The following is a 23,536-nucleotide window of genomic DNA, read 5'->3' on the forward strand; positions in this document are numbered from 1 at the left end:
GACAGCCACCGTGCATGGGCAGCTGGAGCCTTTTGCCTCCGGTTAGGCCCAGCTGGGGCCTCGTCACTCCTGCCAGTTCCCTCTGGGCCCTCCCAGGTGCTGTCCTGATTGGCCTCGTCACCACAAGGTAGCTCTTGGCTTGGCAGTCAGCAGCTGGCAGATCCTTACACTCCAGCCGCTCCCTTTGCCCATGAGGTGGAGCTGGGTTCCTTTCCCCTTTCTTGGCCCTGCCTGTCCCCTCCGCTTCCTTTCTGGGGCCAAGCCTTTCCTTGCTCTACTTCTGGACATCTCTGTGTTGTAATTACGAACAGAGGATCAGGTTGGCCCGGGGTTGGGGTACTCGCCCTTTTGTCCTTTAGTTCTCCTTCCACAGTGCTCCTGCACTTGTTTATTTAAGGGGACATGCACTGAAATAGGAAATGTCCCTCGCTTCGCTTCCCCTCCCACCCTCCCCACCCACCTTGCTTTGTATTCTCAGGCCTCCTCTGCTTTGTCTCACCAGGACCCCCCACTTTTCATCTGGTTCCCTTCCACCCCTCAAGCCCCTCTCTGAGTACGGGGTCTTCCCTTGTGCTCCAGGGGGTGGAACCCAATGTTTACATTCTCTTCTGTCTCATCCCCATCCCCTGTGGCGCTTTAAGGAACCGGAAAAAGAACCTGCTGTTGTACCTGGGCCAGTCTCCTGCCTTATTATTTGATGAGAGGGCTTTGGGGGGAAGGACTAGGGAGGAGGGTCTCATCGAAGCAGTTGCTGGTCTTGGCAGGTAGGTCGGTACTCTGGTCCATCTCAGTCGTCCATCAACAGACACTGGTTGAGCTCCTGCCCCAGCTTTGCCTGGGATGCACTGCCTCCACTGTCGCTGGCCGCCTGGAGCCCTCTGTGCACCGCCTGCAGCAGCCGGATCTCCTTCCCTAAGCGCTCGTGCAACTCCTGGAAACCTGAGGGGGGACTGAGAGTGGCTAGAAAGCCACAGTCCTCTGGGGGCGAGCTGGGCTCTTGGCCAGCTGCCTGACACAGTTCCCGATACCTGGCTTCCAGGGTGGGTAGCAGCACAGCCAGCCGCCTCCAGCTCACCCCAGCCAGGGCACAGAGCCAAGCTTCCAGCTCTTCCTGGTTTTGGGCTGCTAGCTTGTAGGCCCGCCCACCTGTGCCCTTCACCCCAGGGGTCAAGATGGTAAAGGCATAGGGTTCTGTGGCCTTCAGGCGTGGTTCCACTTGGCAGTTCTCCAACAGGATGAGGCCCAGGGGTGTGCGGTCTGCCTGGTGTTCCAGGTAGAAAAGGAGGTTTCCCCGGAGGATGAACCAGCGGCGCTGGTAACTGCTGTTTCGGGACCCCTTCTTTAGCAAGATTCCCTCCTGGTCTGGTGCCTGTGTTCTGTACCCATGGAAGAAACTGAGCACAGACTTTTGGTGCAGTTTCATGGTGATTCAATATGGGAAGAAACCTTGGGGGAGAGAGTGGTTGATCTGGGTGTGTGTAGGGACCCCCACATTACCCTCTTCTAGCCTCAGCAGGCTCCGCCTACCTAGGGGGGTTCAGGTTCCAAAAATACTTTAGAACTACAGGTGTCTAGACCCCACAACCGAAACCATCCCTCCCACCTCCCAGACCCACATCTGCTTGGGTCAGATTCCATCACCTGAGCTGGGTTGCTAGGCCCTGTTTGAGGGGGGTGGGAGGGTGTTATCCTGCAGCTGTGGGTCAAGAGAGGCACTGTGGCCTCTTTTCTAGGCCTACCTGAGAGCTGGACACAAGGGGCTTCTGGCGTCGGTACTGGGCACCGGTGCCAAAGCCACCTGTCCTGTGATGGCTCTCCCAACCTCAGAAAGCAGGAACTGGCCCAGGGAATAGGGGTGGGGCAAGTGGCTTCCTCTGGGTCCTAAAGGGAGGTAGGTTCTTAAAGTGCCCCAAGTGTTGTCAGAGACCCTGAAGGCAGCCATCAAGAGAGCAGAATTTCCCCTCAGGAAGAAGAGCAAGGCCACAGCTGACTAGGAGAGGGCTGATAACGACAACAGGACCAGGAAGGGAGGATTTTTTTTTTTTTTTTGTACTGGGGATTGAACCCAGGGTCATTGTACAACTGAGCTAAACCCCCAGCCCTATTTTACCACTACTTATTTTTTCTTCTTCTTCTTCTTCTTCTTTTTTTTTTTTTTTTTTGGTGGTACTGGGGTTCCTGGAAGCCCTTCTACCTCTGGGCTACACTCCCAGACCTATTTTTACATTTTTATTTGGAAACAGGGTCTCCTAAGCCAGCGCTGGCTTCGAACCTGCGCGATTCTCCTGTCTCTGCCTCCCAAGCGCGGGGATTACAAGCGTGCACCACCACGCCCGGCGGTACCCGGCAGTACCACTGCTTATTTTTTGTGGTACTGGGGATTGAGCCCAGGGGCATTCTACCTCCAAGCTACACTTCCAGCCCTATTTTATTTTATTTTGAAACGGTCTCATCAATTGAGGAGAATCTCACTCACTACTTGCTGAGGCTGTACTGGATTCTGCGATTCTCCTATCTCAGCCTCCCAAGTACTGGGATTATAAGTATGTACCACCATGTCCAGTTTATCTTTTTTATTTATTTATTTTTATTTATTTTTTTGGTGGTATTGGGGATGGAACCCAGGGGCCTTATACCTCCAGTCTACACTCTCAGACCTTTTTTTTTATATATTTGGAAACAGGGTCTCTTAAACCAGCTGAGGCTGGCTTCGAACCTGTGTGATCCTCCTCCCAAGTGCCGGGATTACAAGCGTACGCCACCACGTTCAGCTATCTTTTTTATTTTTTTATTTTTATTTTTTTGAATTTTATTTTATTTTTGTGGTACTGGGAATGGAATCCAGAGGCATTCTACCTCCAGGCTATTTTTTAATATAATTTATTTGGAAACAGCGTCTCACTAAGTTGCTGAGAGCCTCACTAATGTGAGGCTGGCTTCGAACCTGTGCTTTGAACATGTGTGATTCTCCTGTCTCAGCCTCCCAAGCACTGGGATTACAAGCGTGTGCCACCACACCCGGCTTTATCCTTTCTATTTTATTTATTTATTTATTTATTTATTTATTATTTACTTTGCAGGTCTGGAGATGAAACCCAGAGGGACTTCACCTCCAAGCTACACCCCTTGCCCAATTTTTTTTTGGGGGGGGTTTGTTTCTTTTTTTTGGTGGTACTGGGGGGTGGAACCCAGAGGCTTTCTACCTCTGGGCTATACTCCCAGACCTATTTTATATTTTATTTGGAGACAGGGTCCCACTACATTGCTGAGAGCCTCACTAAGTAGCTGAGGCTGGCTTTGATCCTCCTGTCTCAGCCTTCCAAGCGCGGGGATTACAAGCGAGCGCCACCACGCCCGGCCCCCCTGCCCAATTTTTTATTCTTTATTTTGAAACAGGGTCTCACTAAGTTACATAGGGCGTAAGTAGCTGAGGCTGTCCGCGAACTGTGATCCTCCGGTCTCAGCCTCCCAAATACTGGAATTACAAGCGTGTGCCACCACACCTGGTTTATCTTTTTAATTTTGAAATAGGGTCTCTTTAAGTTAGCCCTGTCTCAGCCTTCCAAGTACTGGGATTACAGGCGCTGGGCTAGAAGGGAGGATTTCTAATGAAATGGTGAGGGATGCAAGAACCCTTGGCCAGTCCTGGAGGAAGTGACTTGGGCAAGAATCCAGTATCCCTGCTCGGATTTTGTCCCTCCATGCAGACCCTGGGTGTCCCTGTGAATAGAGCAGGCTCCACGTTCTCTCCAGAGCCTCTACTGTAGCACCACGGACTCGAAAGTAGTTCTAGGTCTAGGCAAACGCCTCTTTTCTTTTCTCTCACTCTCTTCTTTCTTTCTTTTCTTTCTCTCTTTCTTTCTTGAACCCAGGGGCTTTCTACCTCTGAGCTACCACCCCAGCCCTATTTTATTTGTGGTACTGGGAATGGAACCCAGAGTCATTCTACCTCCAAACTACACCCCCAACCCTATTTTTTTATTTTCAAATAGGGCTTCAGTAAGTTGCAGATTGCCTCACTAAGTAGCGAGGCAGGCCGCGAACGTGTGATCCTCCTATCTCAGCCTCCCAAGTACTGAACTACAAACGGGAACACTACGCTAGGCTTTTTCTGGTCAGAGATACGTCACTTCCGGTGGAGGAGGAAATGGGCGTGTCTTCCCGTGCTCACTGCACACTTCCGCCCGCTCTCGCAGTTAATGCTCCGACTGGAGTGAAGCCACTTCCGGTCTCCCCGGCGCCTTCCGCAGCCTCTTCCGGGTGATGGCGGCTGAGTACCCCGGATGAGTCCTAGCGAAAGCATCTTTCCCTTTCTTTCGTCGCCTCTCCTGGATCCCCAGGTGAGCGCCAGAGGGTGGGATTGCCCGCGCTTCCCCTGGCTCTCTTGCCCCTCTAATTTGCATACACAGCCCGAAACAGTTGGGGTCACCACGTGGTACTGGGCGTTCGGCGCGGGTAGGAGCGGGGCGGCCAGGGCGCCAAGTCCTGGGTCCGCCCGGGCTCTGAGGACACGGGGCGGGTGTTGGCGGTGCCAGCCGGTCGGGCTCCGTCACGCCAGACTGATGTGAGAGTGATTACATGAGGAGCCTGGCTCCTTTCGTTCAGGATGGGTATCCTTAACTCAGATGCCAGACCAGGTCCGCGGGGCGCCCTGGCTGCCAGCTCCCCTCTAGCCCCTGATCCTGTGCTCCTTTTCCTCCCAAACTGGACCTGGCACATGCCAGGGAAAATGCTTGTGCTGGGGGTCCTCTCGCGGTCAGTCTCCTCTTTACCCAGTTTCCCTATTTCACATCCTTTTCCTGGGCTCAGCTTGAGGACGGCCCTTCTGTCCAGACATGCCAAAGAGGAAAGTGACCTTCCAAGGTGTGGGAGATGAGGATGAGGATGAACTCAATGTTCCCAAGAAGAAGGTGAGGTGACAGACCACTGCTTTCTGGGAAGGAGTGGGGAGAAAGAGAAACTAGAAGTCTGAGAGGAAGAAAGCTGGGGGGCAGTGTGTCAAAGAAAAGGTTAGTTTTTTCATATGGGTTTGGAAAATTCTTGATTGAATTCATATCCTGGAGTATTGGGGGAAGTCTCCAGTAGTCTGTATGTTTTTATTTGTTTGTTTGTTTTGCAGTACTGGTGATTGAACCTATGGGCACCCTCCTGAGACACCCCCCCCATTCTATTTTTATTTGTAATTATTTGTTGTGCTGGGGGTTGAACACAGGGGCATTCTACCTCCAAGCTACACCCCCAGCCCAGTTTTTTATTCATTATTTTGAAATAGGGTCTAACTAAGTAGTTGAGGGTGGCTGCAAACCTGTCTCAGCCTCCCATATACTGGGGTTACAAGCGTGGGCTACCACACCTGGCTAGTAATTTGTATATCTCACTTGCTGGTTCTTGCTCACAGCTAGTGGACCCTGTTGCTGGGGCAGGGGGTCCTGGGAGCCGCTTCAAAGGCAAACACTCTTTGGACAGTGACGAGGAGGATGATGATGAAGAGGGATCCAGCAAATATGACATCCTGGCCTCAGAGGATGTAGAAGGTAAACTACACCTGGGAACTGATTTTGAAGGGACCGCTAGGGGCATGTGTGGTGTATTTTTTTTATTTTTTATTTTTTTGGTGGTACTGGGGTTCCTGGAAGCCCTTCTACCTCCGGGCTACACTCCCAGACCTATTTTTTATATTTTTATTTGGAAACAGGGTCTCTTAAGCCAGCGAGGCTGGCGATCTTCCTGTCTCCTCCTCCCAAGCGCGGGGATTACAAGCATGCGCCACCATGCCCGGCTATATTATTGTTATTATTTTTGTGTGTGGGTGTGTGGGTTTGGGGATGGAACCCAGGGGCATTTGACCTCCGAGCTACACCCCCTGCCCCATTTTTTATTCTTTTATTTTGAAACAGGGTCTCATTAAATTGCAATGTATGTTCTTGAGGATGCTTGGAACCTGAATTCCCCTAGGCCAAGACTGCATACCTCACCTTTTTTTCGAGGCAGAACGCTTTGGGTTGGGAGCAAGGGAAGCTCCTGTCTCTTTTTTATGTATGCTTAGCAAGGGCAACTGTATCTTTGGTGCAGGTCAGGAAGCCGCCACACTCCCCAGCGAGGGGGGTGTGCGCATCACGCCCTTCAACCTGCAGGAAGAAATGGAGGAAGGTCACTTTGATGCCGATGGCAACTATTTCCTGAACCGGGAAGCTCAGATCCGAGACAGCTGGCTGGACAACATTGACTGGGTGTGACCCTGGGGGCTGGCAAAGCTGAGCCAGGTGGTGGGAGTTAGAGGTGGTCAGTGCTGGGCCCCAGCTCCCTTGGAAGTTTGTAGGAAGTAATTTATTCGTCTTTCTATTACAGGTGAAGATCAGGGAGCGGCCACCTGATCAGCGCCAGGCCTCAGACTCAGAGGAGGAAGACAGCCTGGGACAGACACCGATGAGTGCCCAAGCCCTCCTAGAGGGACTTTTGGAGTTGTTGTTGCCAAGAGAGACAGTGGCTGGGGCACTAAGACGTCTGGGGGCCCGAGGAGGAGGCAAAGGGGGCAGCAAAGGGACTGGGCGGCCCAGTTCCCCTCAGCGCCTGGACAGGCTGTCTGGGTTGGCTGACCAGATGGTGGCCCGAGGCAACCTTGGTGTATACCAGGAAACAAGGGAACGATTGGCCATGCGGCTAAAGGGGTTAGGGTGCCGGACGCAGGGATCCCATGACCCTGCGCCTCCACCCTCCCTCGACATGTTTGCTGAGGAAGTGACAGAAGGGGAGCTGGAAACCCCCACGCCTACCCAAAAAGGAGGTGAGCGGGGGCGGGGAGGAGAGGTGGTGTTGGGGGAGGCTGGACACTGAAGGCCCAAATGGCTTTGCCTGTTGTTTCAGAAGCAGAGTCACAGGGAGATGGTCTGGCGGACGTGATGTGGGAATATAAGTGGGAGAACACAGGGGATGCCGAGCTGTACGGCCCCTTCACCAGTGCCCAGATGCAGGTAAGCCCCTTCTGCTTTCTTCTGCCTTGTCCCTCCCCTGTCTTTCCTTTCGTCCTTCCCCAGTTCTGCCCTCTCTTCCTGCAGACTTGGGTAAGCGAAGGCTACTTCCCAGATGGTGTTTATTGCCGGAAGCTGGACCCCCCTGGAGGTCAGTTCTACAACTCCAAACGCATTGACTTTGACCTGTACACCTGAGCTTGCTGAGAGCCCAGCTGGGCGGCCTTTTCCTGGACTTGGCGGAGGAGGCCTTAGCTGCCTGAGGCAGTATGGATATTGGAGGCCACTTCAGATTCCCTTTCCCAATAAAAGTGTTGCGTGTGCATCAGGGCTTTGGCTGTGCTGCTGGCCAAAAGCCGAGGTCTTCTCTGTAGCCCCTTTGGCCTTGCCTCAGTCCTCCAGTGCTTCCTCCCAGGATGTTCTCCCTTGGGAGTTTCTCCATGGTGTCGTGGGCTGTCTCACCTTTGCTTACCACCCTTAGTGGCAAAACTGGAGGCTGTCACGTGTCCTGGGGCCCTCTACTTGGACTCCACTCAACCTTGTAAACATCCGCTCACACTCTATTCTCCAATCTTTTTTGGCAGTGGAGAGTTCTTATTCCTCTGTTTGTAGGTCGTTGGCTCTTGGAACCTCAGATTCTTTGTCCTTGTAACCTCCAGGGAATAAAGCCCCACAAGGGGAGGATTTAGACCTGGAAAACCTTGGACATCTGGGAAACTTTGGGGCCCTGTTGTGGGTGAGAAGCAAGCCTCTAACACAGTCTTCCCACGCACACACGCCTTAGCTGCCAGACAGAGCAGGACGGGTGAGCCGAATTCATCTACAGCCCCGCAGAGACGAGCGTCAGTATCTTCCTCTCCCCTCGTAGTAGTTCTCACAGCCCTTAGGTGAAGTGTAAACACTCAAGGGTCTTTTAAGACCACCTGGGTCAATCACGTATTGCACAGACACAGAGAGGGGCAGTAACTCACTGGAGGTCACACAGTGAATCAGAGAACTGGCCTACACCCAGTGGCCTCCTTTCCCAGAGCTTTTGTGGCACAAAGCCATTTTGCGTGGCCTTTGCAGCTTACAAATCCTGGGCTCTCACATATGTCTGGCTAGTGCCTTGAGAGAACATAGCTGGGCTGGTGCCCTTTCAGGAGCTCTGGGTCTGGTTGGGTGGACCATCGGAAGCAGGTATGATCTACAGCTTGGATCTAACACTCTGTGCCCCCTGCCGCTGCTGCCTTATACCTCAGCTCACTTGCACCACGTGTGAGCGGTTTTCAGCTTTCTACCGTGGCTGCCCATGGGGATCTCCTGGGAGTTACAAAATACTTCTCCTGAGGTTCTGATCCAGTTGGCTTGTGGCCTGGGAATGGGTCTTTTAAAGCTCTCCAGGTGTTTCCAGTATGCAGCTACCTGAGCACTTCCAGGCCTGGTTCTTTTGAGTGAAGCACACCTGGAGAGGGGCAGGTTCCCCGGCCCTGTAGGTGCAGAGCCAAGCCCCGCTGAGCCTCTGCTGGAGTCTTAGCTGCTGGGCATCTGGCACTACAGCTGCAGGGTAGCAGGAGCCAGGCTAGGAACTGGGCAAGATGGGAGTACATATGCTGTCTTGAGGCCTGCAGCTCCTATTATAATTGGGTCCTTTCTAGTGCCAGAACTGGCTAGAATTTCCTTGACCTCAAAAAACCATTGGTGGTAAAATACCTGACTATGTGTTGCTTAGAAAAGAACCCTGTCGCCAGGCGTGGTGGCGCACGCTTGTAATCCCCGCGCTTGGGAGGCGGAGACAGGAGGATCGCGCTGGTTCGGAGCCAGCCTCACTGGCTTAAGAGACTCTGTTTCCACATAAAAATGTTAAAAAATAAGTCTGGGAGTGTAGCCCGTGGGAGTGTATACCGGAGGTAGAAGGGCTTCCAGGAACCCCAGTACCACCAAAAAAAAAGAGAACCCTGCCAGTTACAGCTTTAAGCTGTCACTGATTAAAGGATACACATGAATTCAGAAATGTTCAGAAGGTAAAGTTGGGCGTGGTGGTACACGCTTGTAATTCCAGTACTTGGAAGGTGGAGACAGGAAGATGGTGGGTTCGAGGCCAGCCTCAGCTACTTAGGCCCTCTGAAACTTAGTGAAATCCTGTTTCAAGATAAAGAATTAAAAAGGGGGGGGTTGGGATTATAGCTGGAAGGCAGAATGCCCTGGGTTCAATTCCCAGTTCTTAAAAAAAAAAATATTCAGAAGGGAAAAGCAGGTGTCTTAAGTGAAATACAATGTTCACTGGGAATGGTGGCACATGTCTGTAATCCCAGTATTTAGGAGGCTGAGACAGGAGGATTGTAGGTTCGAGGCTAACCTCAGTGACTTAGCAAGACCATTCTTAATACAAAATAAAATAGAGCTGGGGATGTAGCTTGGAGGCAGAACGCCCCTGGGTTCGATTCCCAGCACCACAAAAAAGAAAAAAGTTCACTTTTTTAGCTCCCGAGTTGAGTAGTGAATGAATAGAAGCCAAGCACAGTTCTCCCTGGACATCCTCCAGGCTCCTCAGACTCCACCTGTCCAAAGCTGATCTTGCCTTCCCCTCACGACTTCGGGAGTGCCTCGCTGGTGAAACCCTGGGGTGAGCAGAGTAGTCGTCCCCAAGGATGCCTCTTTGTGTACTGAGCCCCAGAACCTGTGGGTTTTACCTGAGATGGCAAAGGAGACCGTGCAGATATAGTTAATTTTGAGATGAGATGATCTTTGTTGAGGGGACCCAGTGTATTCACAGTGGTCTTGATGAGTTAAAGAGAGGAGTCAGGGCCGAGTTGTAATCAGTCTCAGAACTTTGGAGGCTGAGACAGGAGGATCACAGGTTTGAAGACAGCCTCAGCAAATAGACTTTCTCTTTTTTTTTTCTTTTTTCTTTTTTTTGGTGGTACTGGGGGGTGGAATCCAGAGGCTTTCTACCCTGGGCTACACTCCCAGACCTTTTTTTAAATTTTATTTGGAAGCAGGGTCTCACTAAGTTGCTGAAAGCCTCACTCAGTAGCTGAGGCTGGCTTCGAACCTGCGCGATCCTCCTGTCTCCGCCTCCCAAGCGCAGGGATTACAAGTGTATGCCACCACGCCCAGCTTCCAGACCTATTTTATATTTTATTTGGGTCTTGCTAAGTTGCTGAAAGCCTCACTCAGTAGCTGAGGCTGGCTTCGAACCTGCGCGATCCTCCTGTCTCTGCCTCCCAAGCGCGGGGATTACAAGCGTGCGCCACCATGCCCGGCTAGGTAGTGAGACTTTCATCAACCTAGTGACACCCTATTTCAAAATAAAAATATGGCTGGGGGTGTGGCTTGGAGGTAGATTTCCCCTATAATCAATCCCTAGTACCACCAAAATAAATAAATAAATAAGTAAAATAAAAGGAGGGGGAACTCAGGAAGGTCAGCAAGAGAGAGAACTTTTTACGCTGTGGCTTTGAAGATGGAAGAGTCATCTGCTGAGGATACAGGTGGCCTGGAGAAGCCAGGGACCGGGTTCTTCCTGAGCCTCCAGGGAAATACAGAACCCTTACAGGATGCCAGCCCATTGAAACCCATTTTGGACTTTTGACCTCTCTCTCTCTGTAAGATAATAAATTTGTTGTTTTAAGCCTTTTAAGTTTGTGGTCAGTCAATAAAACCCCAATAGGAAATGAATATATACCCACCCAGCTGAATGCCTCTTCTCAGCAACCAGCAGTAGTCACTAAGTTCTCCCTGTAGCCACAGCCCTATTCAACCCCATTGGTGCTCAGTACTGAGAAGCCCTCTTGCCATGGTAGGCTTTATGGTACATCTAAACACGAACTCACCTGCTGGGCGTGGTGGCACATGCTTGTGATCCAGTACATGGGAGGCTGAGACGGGAGGATCACAGGTTCACTCCAGCCTCGGCTACTTTTTTTTAAAATATATATTTTTATTGGTGCATTGTGGTCAAACATCACAATGGAATACAAGACTTGTGAGGATATACAACCACACATCATCCAATTAGCCTTTATCCACTCCCCATCCCCTTCCCTCGATCCCATGCTTGATTTGGTGATTAACTTTGATATATTTGTTTACATACATCATGTGTTTTAAAGAGATTCCATCTTCCCCCATCCCATCCCCTCTGATTGGTCACCTTAATTGCTCCTCCATAGGGCGTTTTCTTCCACTAGATTTCCTTCTATTACCCATTTCTTCCTAGTTTTTGCATATTAGGGAGAGCATCCAATTTTTTATTTTCTGTGATATTTCTCTGTGTACACCACATTGCAAGTTCCAATCCCACTCTTGAAGGCCCTGGCACCAGCCTGGCCACCCGGCAGACTCTGATCCCGGCCTGGCTGGCTCCAGCACCAGCACCGGCATTGCTTTAAGGCAAGCTCCTATCGCGGACTCGGCCTCGCTGGCTCCACCTATGGCCTCACCGCATGACAGGGTCCAATGCTGGCCTCAGAAGCCCCAGCCCCGGCCTTGCCTCACGGCAGGCTCCAATCCCAGCCTCGCTGGCCCCAGCACTGGCCTAACCCCTCGGCAAGCTCCAATCCTGGCCTCTGAGGCCCCAGCACCGGCCTTGCCTCGGGGCAGGCTCTGATCAGCCTTGGCTATTTTTAGTGAGGCCTGCTGCAACTTGGTGAGACCCTGCTTCAAAATAAAAAAATAAAATAGGCGCCGATGTAGTGGTGCACGCTTGTAATCCCAGCACTTGGGAGGCTGAGACAGGTTTGAAGCCAGTCTTGGCTACTTAGGCTCGCAGCAACTTAGACCCTGTTTCTAAATGAAGTATAAAATAAGTCTGGGAGTATAGCCTGGAGGTAGAAAAGCCTCTGGGTTCCACCCCAGTACCATTAAATAAATAAATAAATAAATAAATAAATAAATAAATAAAAGATTGGGTGTGGTGGCGCACACTTGTAATCCCAGCATTTGGAAGGTGGAGACAGGAGGATCACGGTTTATGGACAGCCTCAGCTACTTACTGAGGCCCTTTGCAACTCAGTGAGACCCTGTTTCAAAAAATAAAAAAGATTAAAAAAATAGGACTGGGGGTGTAGCTTGGAGGTAGAATGCCCCTGGGGTCCATCCCTAGTACTACAAAAAGTAAAAATAAATAAATAATAAGTAAATAAAATAGAGCCAGGAGTGATGATGCACGCTTGTAACCCCAGTACTTGGGAGGCTGAGACAGGAGGATCGCAGGTTTGTGGACAGCCTCAGCTACTTAGGCCCTCTGCAATTTAGTGAGACCCTGTTTCAAAGTAAAGAATTAAAAAAATAGGTCTTATTATCTGGATGTGGTGGCACACGTTGTAATCCCAGCATTCAGGAGACTGAGACCAGAGGATCGCGGTTTACAGAAAGCCTCAGCTACTTAGCGAGGCCCTTTGCAACTCAGTGAGACCCTGTTTCAAAAATAAAAAGACTAGAAAATAGGGCTGGGGGTATACTTCGGAGGTAGAATGCCCCTGGGTTCCATTCCCAGTACCACAAAAAAAGAAAGGTCTGGGGGTGTAGCTGGAACACCCCTGGGTTCTTACCCCAGTTTCATGCATACACAAAAAGATTAGCTAACTAGTATGTGAAACTATAACTAGTTATGTATGTAATTTTGAGTAGTTTGGAGGGTTGAGATGGGGCCTTTTACCAGGGTGGCCTTTTTTTTGGTACTGGGGATTGCAGAGGCATTCTACCTTTGAGCTACACCCCCAGCCCTATTTTTTTCTTCTTTTGAAACAGTTTAAGTTCTGGGCCCTCTCTAAGTAGCTGAGACTGGCCACAAACCTGGGGATTGAACCCAGGGCCATTCTACCTCCACCACACCCGGCATTTATTCTTTATTTTGAAACAAGATCTCACCAAGTTGTAGAGGGCCTCACTAAGTAGCTGAGGCTGGCTGAGAACAACAATCCTCTTGTCTCAGCCTCCCAAGTACTGAGATTACAAACCTGCGCACCACGCCGGGCTTGAACTTTCAATTTTCTTGCTTCAATCTTCCTAGTAGCTGGGATTATGAGTACATGCCACACGCCCACCTCATTCACTCACTTAAAGTGCACACTTGCCGGGTGTGGTGGGGCACGCTTGTAATCCCCGCGCTTGGGAGGCGGAGACAGGAGGATCGCGCGGTTTGAAGCCAGCCTCACTGGCTTAAGAGACCCTGTTTCCAAATAAAAATAAAAATAAAATATGCCTGGGAGTGTAGTCCGGAGGTAGAAGGGTTCCAGGAACCCCAGTACCACCAAAGGAAAAAAAAAGTTATTTATTTCAGAATGGGTCTCAGTATATTGCCCATGCTGGTCCCTCTTTCTGTGCAGTTCTCATTACTCCACGAATTCCGCCTGCCTCCGACCTCTGTCTCCTCAACTCTGGGAGACTGCTGGACCCGTTTTGGGTCCCTTTTTCTTGTGCTTCAGCCTAAAAATTCTCTCCAGGCAGTCAGCTGGGCGGCCTCAGACTTGCCTTGTTTTTTCTCTTCTCTCAGGGCTCACTGCCCTGCACGTCCTGGTGTCCAGTGTCTGAAGACCCGAGGCTTTGGCTTGTTCATGTTTAACATAGGTAGCCATATAGCCATTTTTGGTCCTGTAACTTCATTCTGGCTGGAAGACCCCTTTTAATGAGGAGGGAGAGATTGAATCCAAAGTCATTCTACCTCTCAGCTAGACCCCCCAGCCCTATTTTTTATTTTTTATATATATTTTTTGGGTACTGGGGATAGAATCCAGGGGCATTCTATCTTTGAGCTACACCACCAGCCCTATTTTTTATTCTTCATTTTGTATTTATTTATTTATTTATTTATTTATTTATTTATTTATTTATTGTGGGTCTGGGGATGGAATCTAGGGGCATTCGACCTCTGAGCTATACCCCCTGCCCTATTTTTTTATTCTTTATTTTGAAACAGGGTCTCACTGAGTTGCAAAGGGCCTGAGTAACTGAGGCTGTCCCTGAACCAGGATCCCCCTGTCTCAGCCTCCCAAGTGCTGGGATTACAAGTATGCACCACCACGCCCAGCGGTTTAGGCTTTTAAATTACATTATACTGCACCCCACTTTGTGCCCCAGTATGAGGGGCGGTAGAGGTGGGACAGAGTGAGCTTTGGGGTCTCAGATGTCCTTGGTGTAGTTCTCCATGGAGGTCAGCAGGGGGCTCCGTTCGCTATGCATGCAGTGTAGGCTAGAGGCCGGTGCCGGGGACCAGGGAGCTGAGGGTGCCTAGCATTGAATGTCATGGCCAGGAGCTCCCTGGGACCCTACTGCCACCAGCCGACCTGGAATCCACCTGGAGGTGGGACATTTGACATCTACCTGAGCCCCCTGGAGTTTACATTCTGGGGGGGCAAGTTTTGATCTGATTGTTCCTGAAATTGCATAAGGTTCAAGCAAGCTCTAGTAGTGTGCGCCTAGACACCAGGCTGTTTTCTATGCACTGGCGCTCATGATAAGGGGGGCAGTACGATTGCGCAGCTGTCCACTTCTTAGTGGCCGGAATGTGGGGCCTTCTGGAGAGTTCCTAATGGAATGGCCAGAGGGAATAGAGTGGCAGGTGCCAGAGGCATTGCTTGGGCCGACAGCAAGTCGTAAGCAAGTCGTAAGGAACTTTTTCAGTATTTTAACACTTGGAACCACTGTCCTGGTGGGGGCTGAGTGAACTTGACTCCAATGAGGACTTCACCCAGGTGCTGGGCTCTGCGAGGTCTGGCGGGGTGGCGGGTGGGCAGCCTGGCAGGTCTAGTCACCTTTCCTAACGAGGGTCTCCAGCCTGTGCTTCCGTCCTTCTGGCGTGCCCCGCGTCCCAGCCCAGCCTCGCCGCCTCTCCCAGCCACTGCCTGCGCGCATGCTCCGTTCCTCATTGCCTTCTCCAGAGCTCCTTCTCCTCCTCTCTGCCTGGCTGGCTTCGCCTCTGCATCCTTCAGGTGCCAGCCCAGGCATCATTTCCTCAGGAAGCTTTTCTTGACCCCAGATTTGGGGAGGGCCTCCTGTTCCTGACCCCAGAGGTCCTTGCGCTTCCCCTTGGTAACCTTTTTGACGGCTGCAGTGGATTCTGTGAGGGCCGCAGACCAAGGGGAGGCGCTGTATCCTCAGCGCTCACTACTGTGTTCAGCACGTGACAGATGCTCAGTAAATATTAAAGGCCCAGCCATCTGAGCCAAGTGACCGCCCCACCTTACTCCATCCCCCACTCAGGGCCGTGAAGAACAGCTGGACAGTCTTACAGCGTCCCAGAACAGTTTTGGGTCTCCCAAGAACAAAGGCATTAGAAATAAGGACGTGGCTGATTGGGTGAGGCCTGGGTTGGGTAAGGGTAGAATTTCTCTCCCGTTCTTTCATTTAGCCACTTTTGGGGTCACATCCAGTCACAACTTATCTTGTCCCCATCCCTTTCTTTCCCGAAAGTCTACAGCTGAGAAACCGTCACCTCTCAGCCGAAGTGAAGGGTGTTCAGAAGACTCCACTGGCAGACCACGAGGTGACAGCCTGGTCCCGGGCTCCTGTTGGTTAACCACTGGGTCTCTGTCCCCCAGCACACGCTCCTTCCCTGGGCCGGTGGCTTAGGGTACAGGGCAGCCGGGAAGCAGTGCTCAGTCTCTCCTTATCTAGCTCAGGGGATACTGGTCTGTGGCTGGCTTCATGAGTGGCCTCCATGGCTGTCCTCAGTGGCACAGTAAGTTCCCACTACAGGCAGCTCTTCTTCCCCCTCTCCCTCCCTCACTCCTCTCCTCCCCATACTTCAGGCCTGAGCACATCCCCCAGGAGTACTCAGGGCAGGAGCCTTCCCCTCTTCACAGGCCTGCCCTGGGGAGGTGGACCAAAGACCCAGGACTTTCTTAGTATCCACCCCCCCCCCATTCGTCTTCACTTCAGGAAAGAAGTGTCAGCACTCCCCAGCATTTGAGCTCTCAAGTGTTGGGGAGGAGGGACCGTGTTAAACCCTCACAGCTCTGGCCTTAGACCTGTGGCTCCCCCGAGCCTAGAGACTTCCTCTCTATGACAGCGGTGTAAAGGGGGGTCCTCAAAGGGCAGCACACTCAGACTTACCCACCCCTGCCAGCCATCTGTAGGGCAGTGACAGGGCCCTGGCCCTCCTCTGAGGTGTGCACTTGTGAAGAGTGCTCCAGAAGGGGAAGGGGACTCAGCGGCCCCCACAGTTGTGCTGAGATCCCAGCAAGGAAGCTGAGGAAACTTCTAGAAGAGCCCTGCCCCTGTTCACAGCTACTCTGTCTGTGAGGAGGGGGGAGCCCACAGCCTTTAAAGGGAGGCCCAGTGCTCTCAGCACACATAGCATCAGGTCAAATCATTGTACGTAAAAAAAAAAAAAAAATGTGAATGAAGTTTGGAGTCACTTTTTGGGGAAGCAGGATACACTACCACCCACCACATGTGTGACTTCTCAATTTCCCACTGCAAGTACTGGGGTTCCTGGAAGCCCTTCTATCTCTGGGCTACACTCCCAGACCTATTTTATATATATATTTTTAAATTTGGAAACAGGGTCTCTTAAGCCAGCGAGGCTGGCTCTGAACCAGTTCGATCCTCCTGTCTCCCGGGGATTACAAGCGCCACCACGCCCGCCCGGCCTCTGCAAGTACCTTTTTTTTTTTTTTTTTGGTGGTACTGGGGGTGGAACCCAGAGGCTTTCTACCTCCGGGTTATACTCCCAGACCTTTTTTAATATTTTATTTGGAAACAGGGTCTCACTAAGTTCCTGAAAGCCTCACTAAGTAGCTGAGGCTGGCTTCGAACCCCATGCGATCTTCCTGTCTCAGCCTCCCAAGCACCGGGACTACAAGCGTGCGCCACCACGCCCGGCTTGCAAGTACCAATTTTAAAATAGGAATTTTCAACCCCCTGTGCTTGTCTCATGTCTACTTGAAATGGTTCGAGAACCTCTTACTGTTTTAAAATGCATGCATGTTAAGATGAATCTCCAACCGAGAAAAAAAAAAAAAAAAAGCCCAGTGTAGTGGCTCATGCTTGTAATCCCAGCATTTGGCCGGCTGAGACAGGAGGATCGTGGTTCTTGGCCAGCCTCAGCTACTTAGTGAGGCCCTCTGCAACTTAGTGAGAACCTGTTTCAAAATAAAGAATAAAAAATAGGACTGGGGGTATTGCTTGGAGGTAAAATGCCCCTGGGTTCCATCCCTGGTACTGAAAAAAAAAACCTGTTAAAAAGAGCTTAGAAGCTGGGTGTGATGGCGCACACTTGTAATCTCAGCATTCGGGAGGCTGAGACCAGGGGACCATGGTTCGCGGACAGCCTCAGCTACTTAGTGAGGCCCTGTGCAATTCAGGGAGACCCTGTTTCAAAATAAAGAATAAAAAATTGGGCAGAGGTGTAGCTTGGAGGTCGAATGCCTCCTGGTTCCATCCCCAGACCTGCAAAAAAAAAAAAAAAAAAAAAAAGAGCTTAGAAAGGAGCTAGGTGTGGTGGTACATGCTTGTAATCCCAGTATTTAGGAGGTTGAGACAGGATTGCAGGTTCAAGGACAGCCTTAGCAATGTAGCAAGACTCTCAGTAACCTAGTGAGATCCAGTTTCAAAACAAAAATAAGGGCTGGGTGTATGGCTCAGAGGTAGAACGAATGTCTCTGGGTTCAGTCCCCAGTAAAACACATATATATGCACACGCGCGCGCGCCTGGTGGAAACCCACAGTCTCATCTGTCTCAGACAGATAACAGCCCAAGGAACCACGACCAGTTGAGAACTAAGGTAGAAGGGTCTCCACAGCCGCTCTGTTCCGGATGCTCTGAGCGCGGATCCAGCCTGTCTGCCGCCCTCTCCTCCTTCCCCAGGCGCCTGCCCCAGCTCTGCTGGCGCATTTCGGTCTCACTCCTTTGTTCAGTTTCTTCCTCCTCCAGGAACACTCATCCTATTCCATCCTCCTCACAGGTGCTCCCATCTGCAGTCCTCCCGCCCCCTCTTGGGAGGACTTACTTGACTCTTAGGCTCATGGAGCACTGCTTTTGTACCTCAGTGGAAACAACATGGACCGTGGACTTACAGAAGTTTCTGTATATTAAAAATCACTGTTCTGAGTATATGGTGTATATGAAACTCAAGTGGTTGATACTGCGTTCTTTTTTTTTTTTTTTTTTTTTTTTGCAGGTCTAGGGATGGAACACGGTGGCATCTGACCTCCGAGCTACACCCCCTGCCCTATTTTTCACTCTTTTATTTTGAAACCGGGTCTCACTGAGTCGCAGAGGGCCTCACTAAGTAGCTGAGGCTGTCCACGAACCGTGATCCTTTGGTCTCAGCTTCCCGAATGCTGGGATGACAAGCGTGCGCCGCCACGCCCGGCTGATACTACATTCTTAAATGTTGTTTGTTTGATTGTTTGCTTTTGTGGTACTGGGGATGGAACCCAGAGGCATTCTACCTTCAAGCTACACCTCCCAGCCCAATTTTATTTCTTATTTGGAAACAAGGTCTTGCTAAATTGATGAGAGTCTCACTACTTGCTGAGGCTGTCCTTGAACCTGTAATCCTCCCGTCTCAGCCTCCCAAGTATATGGATTATAGGAATACGCCACCACACCTGGCTTGTTTTTGCTTTTTGCAGTTCAGGGAATGGAATCCAGGGCCTCTAACATGCTAGGCAAGTGCTCTGCCGTTAAACTATACTTACAACCTTTTTTACTTTTTATTAGAGACAGGGCCTCACTAAGTTGTGGAGGCTGGCTTTGAACTTAGGATACCTTTGCTTCACCCTCCCGAGTAGCTGAAATTATAGGTGTGTACCACCATGCCCAGCTAGAACAGTTGTTTATTTTCTTTAATTTCTTCCTGTCTTTCTCTCTTTCTTTTTGGTGGTACTGGGGATTGTATTGGGGCATTCTTCCTTCAAGCTACACCCCCAGCCCAATTTTATTATTTATTTATTTATTTTAATTTTCGCAGTACTGGGGATGGAACCCATGGGCATTCTACCTCCAAGATTCACCCCCAGCCCTTTTCTTTATTCTTTACTTTGAAACAGAACTCACAAAGTTGCAGAGGGCCTTACTAAGTAGCTGAGGCTGTGTGCGAACCACGGTCCTCCTGTCTCAGCCTCTCAAATGCTGGGGTTACAAGCGTGAACCATCATGCCTGGCATCTGATATTTGTAATGGAGCCCCGCTGTTGGGCGCCAAAACTGTAATGGAGTGAGATGGAAGCCGCCCGTGGGTTCTTGTTCTTAGCTAATTTAGAAGAAAAATAGCCAGAACTATACTGCTGCAAGCTTAAGCAATTTTACTATTACAGAGGTAGAAAGAAGGGACAGAATAATAAAGCGCTACATCAGAGGGCTGTAGTGGCGTGCCTTGAAAATAAGGCACTGAAGTTTTTGAACCTAGAACAGTTTTTATAAAGATTCATTATCTCCCATCTTCCTTAACCAATAGTCTTTCTCTGTGCTCCTGGCTCAACTAGGTGTGGGCCACTCGTTATCTCCTGCAAGCCTTTTGATAGGATTATGAGGATTCAATATCTCCCATCCTGCTCGACCAAAAGCCTTTTTCCTGCCCTGATGCAGGGGTGGGCAAGGCCTGTACCATCCTCCCACATCCTTGGAGAGTTTTAGCCTAGTCCTTGGGGGAGTTTTAGCCTATCTTCTAGAAGTTATTTATTATGTAAACTTGACTTTAAAATATGAAGGCCCTGGGCTACAACTCTTTTGTGCACTTGCTAATCACTTTTGGTGAGGGAACTCTGCATTATAAGAAGCTGCCTGAGTGCCTGGCAGCACCCAGGCCCTGACTACGTTTTACATTTTGAAATTAATACCAAAGCAATTTTTCAATACTGGCACATTCCCCATCAGTATTATTTTTTACTATGAAATGGGATCTCCCTAAATTGCAGAGGGCCTCACTAAGTTGCTGAGGTTAGCCATGAACCTGTGATCTTCCTGTCTCAGCCTCCCAAGTATTGGGAGGATTACAAGCGTGCGCCACCACGCCCGGCTTGGAATAGTTGTTTCTGATCTTGGTTTTAGTAGCAAAGATTTTTTAGAAGGCTTTTTTATTTTTAATTTTTCTATTAAAGTAATATAGTTTTAAAATATTCAAAGAATGATTCCAAATACCCTCCCCAAGTCTCACTTCTGTGTGGGGGGTTTTCCTTTTGCGGTACTGGGGATGGAACTCAGGGCTTTGCACATCCTAGGCAAGTGATATACCACTGAGCCACATCCTAGGGCCCTCAGGTCTCACTTCTGTAGACAACTTCTCTAAACTCTTTAGTTGTTTCTACTGGTTTGTAATTCCACATTTCTAATAATGTTTTTCAAATTCATTAGTTTTAGATATGTCTTTTTTTTTGGGGGGGTGCTGGGGATTAAACCCAGGGCTCTGTGCAGCTAAGCATGACCCCTACCACTAAGCCACACCCTCTGCATGGCTTGTTTATAATGACTTTAATGAGCTACAATTTATTTATTCATTTTTTGTGGTATTGGGGACTGAACTCCAGGGCCATTTACCTCTGAGCTATATCCCCAGGCCTATTTTTTTATTTCCTTCCTTCCTTTCTTCTTTCTTCTTTCTTTTTTGTGATACTGAGAGTGGAACTCGGAGACTTTTCTACCTCTGAGCTATACTCCCAGACCTATTTTATATTTATTTGGAAACAGGGTCTCACTCAGTTGCTGAGAGCCTCATTAAATAGCTGAGGCTGGCTTGAACCTGTGCAATCCTGTCTCAGCCTCCCAAGAGCTGGGATTACAAGCATGCACCACCACGTCTGGTTTTTATTCTTTATTTTGAAACAGGGTCTCACTAAGTTGCGGAGGGCCTCACTAAGTAGCTGAGGCTGTCCACGAACCACGAACCTCCTGTCTCAGCCTCCCGAATGCTGGGATGACAAGCGTGCGCCACCACGCCCAGCTCTTTGCATTGTCTTGCGAATGCCAACCTAGGAAGAAACCTAACCAAAGATATAAAAGAACTCTACAAAGAAAACTATGAAACATTAAAGAAAGAAATTGAAGAAGACCTTGGAAGATGGAACGATCTCCCTTGCTCATGGATAGGCAGAATAAATATAATCAAAATGGCCATTCTGCCAAAAGTGATCTATAGATTCAATGCAATTCCCATTAAAATACCAACGACATTCATCATAGACATAGAAAATCAGTCATGAATTTTATATGGAGCAAGAAAAGACCCAGAATAGCCAAAGCAATTCTCGGCAATAAGAACCATGCAGGAGGCATCACAATCCTGGACTTCAAATGATACTATAGAGCAATAGTAGTAAAAACAGCATGGATTGGCACAACAACAGGCAGTCTGACCAGTGGAACAGAATAGAAGATACAGAAACAAACTTTTTATTTTGGAATCAGGGTCTCACTGAGTTGCAAAGGGCCTCACCAAGTAGCTGAACCGCAGTACTCCAGTCTCCGCCTCCCGAATCCTGGGATTACAAGCGTGCGCCGCCACACCCGGCTTGTGAGCTGGATAATTTTAATGACACTTTCTTGTTTAACTTTATTTATTTATTTATTTATTTATTTATTTATTTATTTATTTATTTTGCGGGTCTGGGGATGGAACCTAGGGGCATTCGACCTCCGAGCTACACTCCCTGCCCTATTTTTTATTCTTTATTTATTTATTTATTTATTTATTTATTTATTTTTTGGTGGTACTGGGGTTCCTGGAAGCCCTTCTACCTCCGGGTTACACTCCCAGACCTATTTTTATATTTTTATTTAGAAACAGGGTCTCCTAAGCCAGCGCGCGGCTGGCTTCGAACCTGCGCGATCCTCCTGTCTCCGCCTCCCAAGCGCGGGGATTACAAGCGTGCGCCACCACACCCGGCATTATTCTTTATTTTAAAACAGGGTCTCACTAAGTTGCAGAGGGCCTCACTAAGTAGTAGCTGAGGCTGCCTACGAATCGCAATCCTCAGGTCTCAGCCTCCCAAATGCTGGGATTACAAGCGTGCACCACCAGGCCCGGCTCTTCTTGTTTTTCTTTATAACATTCCTGGGGAGAGCAGCACCATTACCTTCAATTGAGCTGAGACAAGGACAGGCAGTCTGTGACAGCTGCTTTGACAATTTTTTCAGACTGGAGGAAAGCCTGCCAGCACCCCATCAGCAGTTGTGTAGGAGCCAGGCACATCCCAAATCCTGTCTCTACTGCCTGAGACTGACATGGCTGGGACCCCCAATTTCCCCAGTCTACCAGGATGCTGGCTCTCGTGGCTTTGCTGAGCACGCCGACCCACTTTTCTTCCACCTGCTAGAATCCCGTCAAAACCTCATGGCCCAAGGTGAGGATCCCAGAATCGGGCTGGGCATGTAGCTCAGCAGGAGATCACTTGGTATGTGCAAGGCCCAAGGTTCAACCTGCAGCATAGCAAAACAAACAAGCCAGGGCCTGGAAGCACACTCCTCTAATCCCAGAACTTGGGAGGCCGAGACAGGAGGATCGCAGGTTTGAGACTAGACTTGGGAATGCAGCAAAACCCTCAGCAACCTAGTGAGACCCTGTTTCAAAAGAAAAAATAGGCCGGGCGTGGTGGCGCACGCTTGTAATCTCCGCGCTTGGGAGGCGGAGACAGGAGGACCGCGCAGGTTCGAAGCCAGCCACGCGCGCTGGCTTAGGAGACCCTGTTTCCAAATATAAAAATGTAAAAATAGGTCTGGGAGTGGAGCCCGGAGGTAGAAGGGCTTCCAGGAACCCCAGTACCACTAAAAAAAAAAAAAAAAAAAAAAAAAAAAGAAAGAAAAAAGAAAAGAAAAAAAAAAAGGAGATGGGGATGTAGCTTTGAGGTATAATGCCCCTGGGTTCACAATCTCAGTACCAAAAAAAATGGAAATAAATAAGAATCTTGGACTCCTGCTTCTCAACTCCTCCCAAAAGCCCAGCCAAGAAACCCCCGTGAGCCTCATGACTATTAACATTCTCTAAATATTCAGAATAGGTCACATTAGATTCACAGACTCCTACTTAGATTACTCTTTTCTTTTTTCTTTTGACACTAGGAATTGAACTCAGAGGCATTCTACCTCCGAGCTACACCCCAGCTCTATTTTTAAATTTTTATTCTGAAACAGTGTCTCACTAGGTTGACGAGAGTCTCACTACTTGCTGTGGCTGTACTCAAGCCTGCGGTCCTCCTGTCTCAAGTTCCCAAGTTCTGGGATTACAACTGTGTGCCACCACACCTGGCTTTTCTATCTAGGGTACTCCAATGAAATGCAAAATGATCTGAACCAGGACCCAGGCTTGCATCCTGCTTCTACTCCTTACCAGCTCTGTGGCCTTGGGTGAGACGCTCAGCCTCTCTGAGCAGCACCCATCACAGGTCAGTGTCCGTCCTCTTCTCTGGACCCACACTTATCAAGGCGGGGCTCACCCAGACTCACGGCTGCAAATGCCACACACACGCTAAGGCCACCCACATCATATATACTACAGACCTCTTTTATGAAATTTACCACTTTCCTGGGACCCTCCCTTGGGTGTTTATCAGTCTTGTCATACCAAATGTATCCCCGAAAGAACTATCTTCTCCCTCTAACCCGCTCCTCCTGCCGCCTTCTCATATCAGAAAAGGCCAGTGCTATTC

At 49.7% G+C, this 23,536-nt stretch overlaps 2 protein-coding genes across 2 annotated transcripts; one reads left to right on the forward strand and one right to left on the reverse strand.

Annotated features, from left to right (window-relative positions):
• Window positions 1-787: 787 nt before the first annotated feature.
• Window positions 788-1,423, reverse strand: LOC308268795 (sesquipedalian-1-like; the record flags this gene model as incomplete). Its single annotated transcript, XM_080703902.1, has 1 exon — window positions 788-1,423. The coding sequence occupies one exon, from the start codon at window positions 1,421-1,423 to the stop codon at window positions 788-790; it is 636 nt and encodes a 211-aa protein (XP_080560028.1).
• A 3,412-nt stretch (window positions 1,424-4,835) lies between these two features.
• Window positions 4,836-7,166, forward strand: CD2BP2 (CD2 cytoplasmic tail binding protein 2; the record flags this gene model as incomplete). Its single annotated transcript, XM_080703009.1, has 6 exons — window positions 4,836-4,910; window positions 5,399-5,534; window positions 6,073-6,230; window positions 6,349-6,784; window positions 6,865-6,971; window positions 7,056-7,166. 6 exons carry the CDS (start codon window positions 4,836-4,838, stop codon window positions 7,164-7,166), a joined length of 1,023 nt encoding a protein of 340 aa, XP_080559135.1.
• Window positions 7,167-23,536: the final 16,370 nt, after the last annotated feature.

The sequence above is a fragment of the Muscardinus avellanarius genome (assembly GCF_963383645.1).
Source record: "Muscardinus avellanarius genome assembly, chromosome: 10".
Classification (NCBI taxonomy): domain Eukaryota; kingdom Metazoa; phylum Chordata; class Mammalia; order Rodentia; family Gliridae; genus Muscardinus; species Muscardinus avellanarius.